Below are 8427 nucleotides of genomic sequence, written 5' to 3' on the forward strand. Positions count from 1 at the left end.
CTGCAATATCAAGCTATGGTACAGGCAGGGGGGTTTACATAAGAATGGTAATATGGAGTGCAAGGAGGAACAGCTTCCTAAAACACCATTAGATTCTTGTACTGAAGTAATGGTCAGTGTACTAATCTCTTCATATCACAGAGGAGATTCCTGACTGCTGCAAATGACTTTGGTGTAATGTCATTTGTCTTTAGGGGTGGCCAGTATTCTTTTCCTTCCGAAAATCTGGGTGGCTATCCAGCAAAGACTCACACAGACACTTTCCATGAAGCACGTGATTGGTCTTTTTGAAATGAAAGGAAATATTTACATTCTTAAGGTGAAAATCTGTGTAAGACTTAGGAGGAAAAGACTTTTTGCAAAACAGATGATGCAAGGAAGAATTCCACCCCTGTGCAGAGAGCCTGCATAATGCTATGAACCACTTAAAGGGCTTTACTCTCCTACCACTCCATGCCTTCGAAAGTTGCAACTTGAGAGGTGTCTGGTGCTGCCTGCTCTACAGGGGTGAATTTCATGCAGCAGGATTTCTAAACAAGGAGGGAGGAACAAGGAAAGCCAGAAGACCGATATTACAATGCAGCATAGTTTTTAATGAGAATGAAATTTGCAATACACAGTTACAGAAAGAAATAATACACAACAGAAAGAAGGTATTTCACGTGTTTCCAGAAGGGCTGCGACCGAATACCCACTTCCTTGCGATGCATTTGAGGCAAGAAGTTGTTTTTCCTTTTTCGCAGGTGCAGAGTTGGACAAACAAATTCGAGTGATAATAAATACAACTAATGCCTGTCTTAAGGCCCCTCTTTCCGTCAGACTACGGGGTTAGTGCAAACAGCCTGAGTGTAATTCAGAATGAGTCCACATGTGACTGAGAGACTAAGCACGCGGTTGGGAAAGCATTGGCAGAAAGAGTTTATAAGCATAACATTAGAAATGGGTCTAGGAGACAAAGGCGCTGAGCAGACACAGCTCGCGTTGAATTCAAGTGGAGCCATGCCTGCACAGCGCTTCTGAAATCTCCATCTGAATCTGTAGCCTATTCTTCATTTCCTGGTCTTTTCTTTTACCATTGATATTCCTGCAGGGTTTAACATGGCGTAGAGCTTCCACTCAGGTACCTATGGCAAGATACCCCAGAACCGGATAATCCTCCATAACCGTAACCTCCCCCGTAACCACACCATCCACCATAACGGCCCCCGTAACCACTCAATCCCCCGAATCCATAACGGCCCCCGTAAGCACCTAATCCCCCGTAACCATACAATCCTCCATAATGGCCTCCATAGCCCCCGTACAATCCCCCCAAACCGAATGAACCCCCATAGCCGGCTCCGACCACAGGTGCTCCTACAGCTGCCACTTCACTCTGCTGAGGGAAATTGCTGAGAATTGGTCCTGGGATGGTCACGACAACTGGTGATGGTCTGATCACTATTTCGGAGTCAGGGCACTGCCTAACGCACGGCTCATTGAAGCTGCCAGAAACTGGACTGGGCCGGGCCACCCCGCATTCTGGATAGTACAGGCTGGAACAAGACATCTTTCTGTGATGGAGGTAAACCTGAAACACACAACAGGGAGTAGAGTAAAAAGAAAGTACATGTGCCAGTGAAAGAAAGGACTCAAACCTCAGTTACTGTAGTAGTGAGGTCTACGTGGGGCCCGAGAGAGACAGGAGGAGTGGACTTAGTTCCTATCTTTTTGGCTATATATTTGTTCCTATTTCCTCTTTCTTTGCCTCTTATCCACTCACACTAAATGTACCTCCCAATTGTCCCATTTGAAGCCCTCTCAGTGACCTGTCTAAAAACACCGCCTGGAATAAGTGTAATTATTTCTTTGAAGGATACCTGGGATGCTGTGACCGTTATAGACATTTCTCAAAGAGAACTTGGCTGGGATAATGCTGATCTTTTCCTTTCCCTTGAGGATTCAACCTCTGCATGCAAACCAGTTGAGTCCAGTGTCAGAGTGTGGCTCTTTGGTTTTCCAAACCCTGGGAGTCACCAATACTTGCTAAGGAAGGAACAGAAACTTTTCCTTTCTCCAAAGAAATCACTAAGGACAAGATCCTCAGCTCTGGTAAAATGGGTTCAGGTCCACTGACTTCCATGGAGCGACCCTAAATTACACCATCTGAGTGTAAGAATCTTCAATGGGCATTTCTGCTCATAAGAATGTAGGAATTGCCAGATTGGATCACACCAATGAGAATGCATGTCAAAGTGATTCAGAGCTGCATCAGTAGCACAACTGGCTGTCCTGAACAGATCATAGAATCATAGAATCATAGAATATCAGGGTTGGAAGGGACCCCTGAAGGTCATCTAGTCCAACCCCCCGCTCGAAGCAGGACCAATTCCCAGTTAAATCATCCCAGCCAGGGCTTTGTCAAGCCTGACCTTAAAAACCTCTAAGGAAGGAGATTCTACCACCTCCCTAGGTAACGCATTCCAGTGTTTCACCACCCTCTTAGTGAAAAAGTTTTTCCTAATATCCAATCTAAACCTCCCCCACTCCCCTTTGGTCCTTTCTGTTCATACTGGTCATTCTCAGGGGCACTGGACATTTCATTATAAACCTGCTTGGAAGCAGAGAGCTATTTTTCTGCATTCTCACACCCTCCATCCCCATCTCAGATCCAATTCCCTTTGTAATCAATTGGAAATATTCCTTTGCCTTCAGTGTGTTTCCTGTCATGACCTTAAGTCTCGAATTCACCCTTTGGCAGGGGGATCGAATAATGACTATGGACAGCTTTAGTTCTACTTTAAACTTTCAAACTACGTCTTTGCAAGGACTTAAGTATAGTACGAGCCTTTCTGATGATTCTCTGCCCAGGAGTGAATTTCAACCTCCAGTGATTAAAATGTGACCTAACATTGGACCTCCACTTGTGTCACCAATGCTGTCTCAAAGGGATGCCTAGAGTTGATTTGCTCAAGGTCAAGGGAAGGGACGGTAGGGAGTGAAAGGAAGCAGTGCTCTTCTATAGCAAGGTTTTGAGTTAAGTTGTGGAACTTGTACTCTGTCAGAAACCATCTCTCTATGACTGAGCTGACAAGAAACTGAAGTCTTGCAAGGTAATGCAGCTGACTGAGCCCTGGAAGAAGCCCAGGAGAGGTTGAAATCATGGATTCTTGGTAAAGGAGGAGAGTGCTGTGGGATGAGATATGACATAAAATCTGACCAGCTATGGGCCGTATTGCTGAAAAAAATCCTGCAAGAACCAGAATGTTGTTTTAAGTGTAAACTATATCTCTAGGAGTGCTTTCGGTATCCAGGGAAGAAGGCAGAAATATCTTCCTTTGATTTTAAGGCCCAGAATTGCTTTGAAGTTGAAGCAACTGTGCTGATTTCCACCTTGAGAGCACCTTCCTATAAAATATTTTAAAAATACCAAATGCAAAATCACATTTGAATGAAAATGCAATATCCCCAAATTCTTTGGCTTTGAATCATGACCTGATTAAAGGAATAACACAAGAAACCTTGGCCTCTATTTTTTTTTTCAGGTGACTCTACTAGTCAATGCAGAGGCTTCTAATCCCAAAACAATTTAATAATATTCTAAGGATACATCTCTTTGCATTTATAAAACACCAATGACTGTTCTTAGGTGCTTTGAAATCTTCAGTTCTAAGAACGCTGAACAATTTCCAGTCCTAACATCCTTACTATCCCTGATTTCTAGGTAGAGAAAAAAGAAGCACATTGAGGTGAAGGTTGCACGGGTGTGAGTTGCAGAAACAGAAATACAATCCAATACTTCTGACTCCTCCTGCCACGGGCTAAGCACGTGCTCCATCCCTGTGGCACTCTTTTAGAAGACAAGGTTAGTATGTCTTGTTAAAAAATGTGTGCATCCATGGAACTAAGCATCAATGATTAAAAAAAAAAACTGGCTAATTTTGGTCCACTTTAACTGTCTCTCCTTTATACATTAATACAGCACTTCTCCAAAGGAATTAAAAGTCTCTCAATTTCTTTCCCACGAGTATGTTAGCATTATAAATCATATTATATAATTCAAGCTTCAAAAACTTGCTTTAAGGCATGTCACCCATTGGGATGAAGTCACCAACTGCACTGTGTGTGCTATTTTTTCTTTCCTTGGAAACACACGTCTCGAACGGGTCATCGTGACCCAATGGTGATGAATTCTTTCAGCTTTGTGAAACGAGGTACAGGGTGGGTCGTCTCTTTGACATCGCCTTCTCTATCCATGAGGATAGTAATTGTCCAAAGAAATTACAAGTGTGTACATTTCAAGCTTGTTCATGTGTTGTACAGGAATAAAACTCTCCACATTTAATTCAGATGTGGTACCAGATAATTCAATTCACTTCAGTTTGGTACGAGATAATTAAAATCTACTCAAATGTAAATACCCACCACCTTCAAATAAAGTGGATTGCAAAACCCTTGATTTTTTATTATGTTTCACATTTAGATCAGAAGATGTTTCACGGAAAAATTCCCCCAAAAATCATGAGAACAAACTAAGAAAAATTCGAGAATGAGCCTTTCTAAGAGTTACTCTCAGGTGAAGCCATGAACGGTAAGTGTCCAGTGGGGTTCAAGAGCTGGAGTAAATTTTTGGCATGAAGAGTCCCAACTGTTGGTGTCTTTTTTTGACTCTCCCAATCACTCCCTGTCTGACCTTCGTTCACCTCTGTGGCAAACAGGTATAATAATAGCTTTCAAAATGGATTGTCTGAGGCTTCCTCTGATCTAAGCATTTCAAAGCACTTCACCACCACTCGTCAAGTTTTATACGGCCAAAGTGATGTATTATTATAGTAGTAATAACATTTACTTGGATTAGATGTTCCAATACTAAAGATTAGATTCGCTTTTAAAATGTATGTCAAGGTCTCAGATGTCATTCCAGTACTCATTTGTGATTCTCAGACTCTGAAATTGGACTCTTTGATTTTCATTCAATGCACCTTTGCATTTCCCTTTTATATCTATTTTACAGTTTAAGGGTGGATGTTGAACCAGTGTGTACCAGCATAGCTCCGTCAGCTTCAAACTGAAGAAAGGCACTTTATCCAGGCTAGCTTAGAGAAAACCCTGTGTGGAGTGTATCTGTCTGAGCATACTGGGCACTTTCAACCGCAGCTGCTCAGATCCAATGTACAGTGAAATGAGTGGGAAACATCAGCTACTGTATCTCTGTTCATGAGCAGCCAAGAGAATTGGGTCCTGTAAGAGAATTCAGCTTGTAAAGAAAAGGAAGACGCGTAAAACAGACAGAGTTAAGGAGTACTTCTTCGGTAGTCAAATTGCTGTGAGAGGAGATTGGATTTATTCTAAATCTGGCCAACCAAGGGCATTCGGCCAGACCCTTCTCCACAGTAAGATTTTCATCTATAATTAGAATGTTTGAAAATGGAAAATATACCCCTGACAGGATTTCTTCTAACCTGAGCAGTGTCAATTTCTCCGCTCAGTTTTAAGACACAGAATGTCATAGAAATTTATAGAACTGCGCTGATGTACCCTGGCTCAGCATCTGCCCCTTGAGGTTTACAAAGGAATGTTTGGTAAAGAAAGGGAAATGAAAAGCTTTTTTGAATGAAAATCAAAGAGCCCCTAATTTGAAAGCTAAGAGTCATGAGCTGACTATTGGAATGACATCCGAAACCTTAACATGCATTTGTAAAATTAATCTAACCCACAATCTGGAGGCATCTAATACCAGTACAAAAATTCTGCTATTAAAATAATACAACACCGTGGACACATACAACATTAATGAGCCTGAAGTGCTTTGAAGTTCTTTGATTTGAGGAAGGCTATGATCATTGAGCATAATGTCAATATTAGATCAGATTTATGTGGAGGTGAACAAGCAATTGAGGTGTAGGATACACAGGGAGCAGGTGGCAGAATCTGAAGTAAAATCCAGTAACAGTGATTAGTAAGGCCACATGCTCACCATGGCTCGTCAGCTACATTGGACACTTTACTATTCTAGGCTTCCAAATATCCCATTGCAGCATCAATGAAGTCAGTAGAATGAAAGCAGGAATGTAGCTGGCCCATAAAGTTGTAAGATGAAAGAGAGTTGCAGGGTGTAATGAGCATGTCACACCATGTGGAGTTAGGAACAAACTAATTGTCAAAAACACGGAGGAAAAAAACTACATCAATTGAAGGAGTTATGCAAAGATTGATTTGTAACTATTTAGACCTTCAGGAACACAGGGCCTCTCAAGTCCTCCAGTGAGTCTACAGAACTGTATAAAAGCACTCATGGCTCAGTGATCTTCTAATTACTTTATCTTATTCTCCTAGGTGAATTACACAAGTCCTATTTGACTCACTCTCTCTGTAACCATTCTGATGATGTGTTAGTGATCCTTTCCCCTGCAAAGGGATTTAAAATGATAATAAATGATAATAAATGTAACTGATGCCTCTGTTAAGGCCCCTGATTCCTTCACCCTGCGGGGTTAGTGCAAACAGCCTGAGTGTAATTCAGAATGAGCCCACATGTGACTAAGAGAATAAGCACGTGGTTGGGAAAGCATTGGCAGAAAGAGTCATAAAACGTAACGTTAGAAATGGGTCTAGGAGACAAAGGCGCTGAGCAGACACAGCTCGCGTTGAATTCAAGTGGAGCCATGCCTGCACAGCGCTTCTGAAATCCATGCTCTAAAGGTCAGCTGTGAGTCGGTAGCCTGCTGTTCACTTCCTTGTCTTTTCTTTTCCAACAGATATTCCTACTGGGTTTTATATGGTACACGGCTTCCACTGAGGTACCTATGGCAAGATACCCCAGAACCACATATTTCCCCATAACCATAACGCCCTGGGTAATTTCATAATCCCCCATAACTGTAACCTCCCCCATAACCACTCAATCCCCCATAACAGTAATGGCCCCCATAACCACCTAATCCCCCGTAACCATACAATCCTCTGTAACGGTCTCCAGAGCCGTACAATCCCCACAAACCGAATGAGCCGTCATAGCCCGCTCCGACCACAGGTGCTCCTACGGCTCCCACTTCACTCTGCTGAAGGAAATTGCTAAGAATTGGTCCTGGGATGATTTCGACAATCAGTGATGGTCTGTCCAAGAGAGAGAGGAGGAATGGATTTAGTCCCTATGTTCATGGCTATGTATTTCTTCCTATTTCCTCTTTCTATGCCTCTTACCCATTGCTAGGATATAGATATTCAGGCCTGTCGGTAAAGGCTTGTACTCGAAGAATTTAGGTGTATTCTTATCACTTGGCTAGTTATAGAGATAACTATATAGAGATATAAAAGAAAGAATCAAAATCACTGTCTGCCGGTCTAAGGTCCTTCTCTCACTGTGACAGTCTGAGGCCCTGTTCTTAGGCTAAGGCCTTTGGCTAAGCAGCAGAGGCAGCCATAAGCTGGGAAGCGACCGGTCACCTCCTCACATTCCAACCTAGTCACATTGAAATAAGGTGCTATGGGGCTGTTAGGATACAATCCTGTCCTGATAGTGCCTGTCGCCTCCAGAGAAAGGAAAGTGCCTAGAAAATGTAAAAGGAAACTTAGTTTGATAGCATCCTGTCTGGCAAGAACTCACTTATCGATAGCTGGGATGTGAAATCCTCACTTCTGTACTGTTTTGTCATTATAGTTCCCACTTTGCTATTGTTTGTCTGTATAATCTCTGTCTGGTTCTGTGATTGTTCCTGTCTGATGTATCATTAATTTTGCTGGGTGTAAACTACTTAAGGTGGTGGGATATAATTGGTTACATAGTCATGTTACAATATGTTAGGATTGGTTAGTTAAATTTCAGGAAAATGATTGGTTAATGTAAAGCTAAGCAGAACTCAAGTTTTACTATATAGTCTGCAGTCAATCAGGAAGTGGGTGTGTGGGTGGGTGTGGGGAGGGGAGGGGAAATGGGAACAGTGAATGGGGGTGGGGAAATTGGAATCATGTTTTGCTAAAGGGGGAAATGGGAACAGGGAATGGGGGTAAGGAAATTGGAATCATGTTTGGCTAAGTGCAGGGAATGGGAACAGGGACACAGGTGTAAGGCTCTGTGGTGTCAGAGCTGGGAAGGGGGACACAAAGGAAGGAAACTGGAATCATGCTTGCTGGAAGTTCACCCCAATAAACATCAAATTGTCTGCAACTTTGGACTTCGGGTACTGTTGCTCTCTGTTCATGCGAGAAGGACCAGGGAAGTAAGTGGGTGAAGGAATAAGCCCCCTAACACCCATTTGCACTGAACTTCCCTTCCAATTGGCCGCTTTGAACCTTTCTCAATTACTTTATATGACAAACACTGACTGGAATAAGTGTAACTATTTCCATGATGGACAGCTGGGATTCTGTGTCCATTTAAAACATTTCTCATAGAGAACATGTCTGGGATAATGCTGATTGTCAAGGTTCCTCCCCCACTCTGAACTC

At 42.6% G+C, this 8427-nt stretch overlaps 1 protein-coding gene across 1 annotated transcript; it reads right to left on the reverse strand.

Annotated features, from left to right (window-relative positions):
* Positions 1-589: 589 nt before the first annotated feature.
* On the reverse strand, positions 590-7058 carry LOC140902757 (claw keratin-like). The gene is made up of 2 exons (XM_073323197.1): positions 6980-7058; positions 590-1570 (listed from the first exon to the last, which is right to left on the reverse strand). Exons 1-2 carry the CDS (start codon positions 6992-6994, stop codon positions 1094-1096), a joined length of 492 nt encoding a protein of 163 aa, XP_073179298.1. The 5' UTR covers positions 6995-7058; the 3' UTR covers positions 590-1093.
* Positions 7059-8427: the final 1369 nt, after the last annotated feature.

This window comes from Lepidochelys kempii, chromosome 24 (genome assembly GCF_965140265.1).
Source record: "Lepidochelys kempii isolate rLepKem1 chromosome 24, rLepKem1.hap2, whole genome shotgun sequence".
Lineage (NCBI taxonomy): Eukaryota > Metazoa > Chordata > Testudines > Cheloniidae > Lepidochelys > Lepidochelys kempii.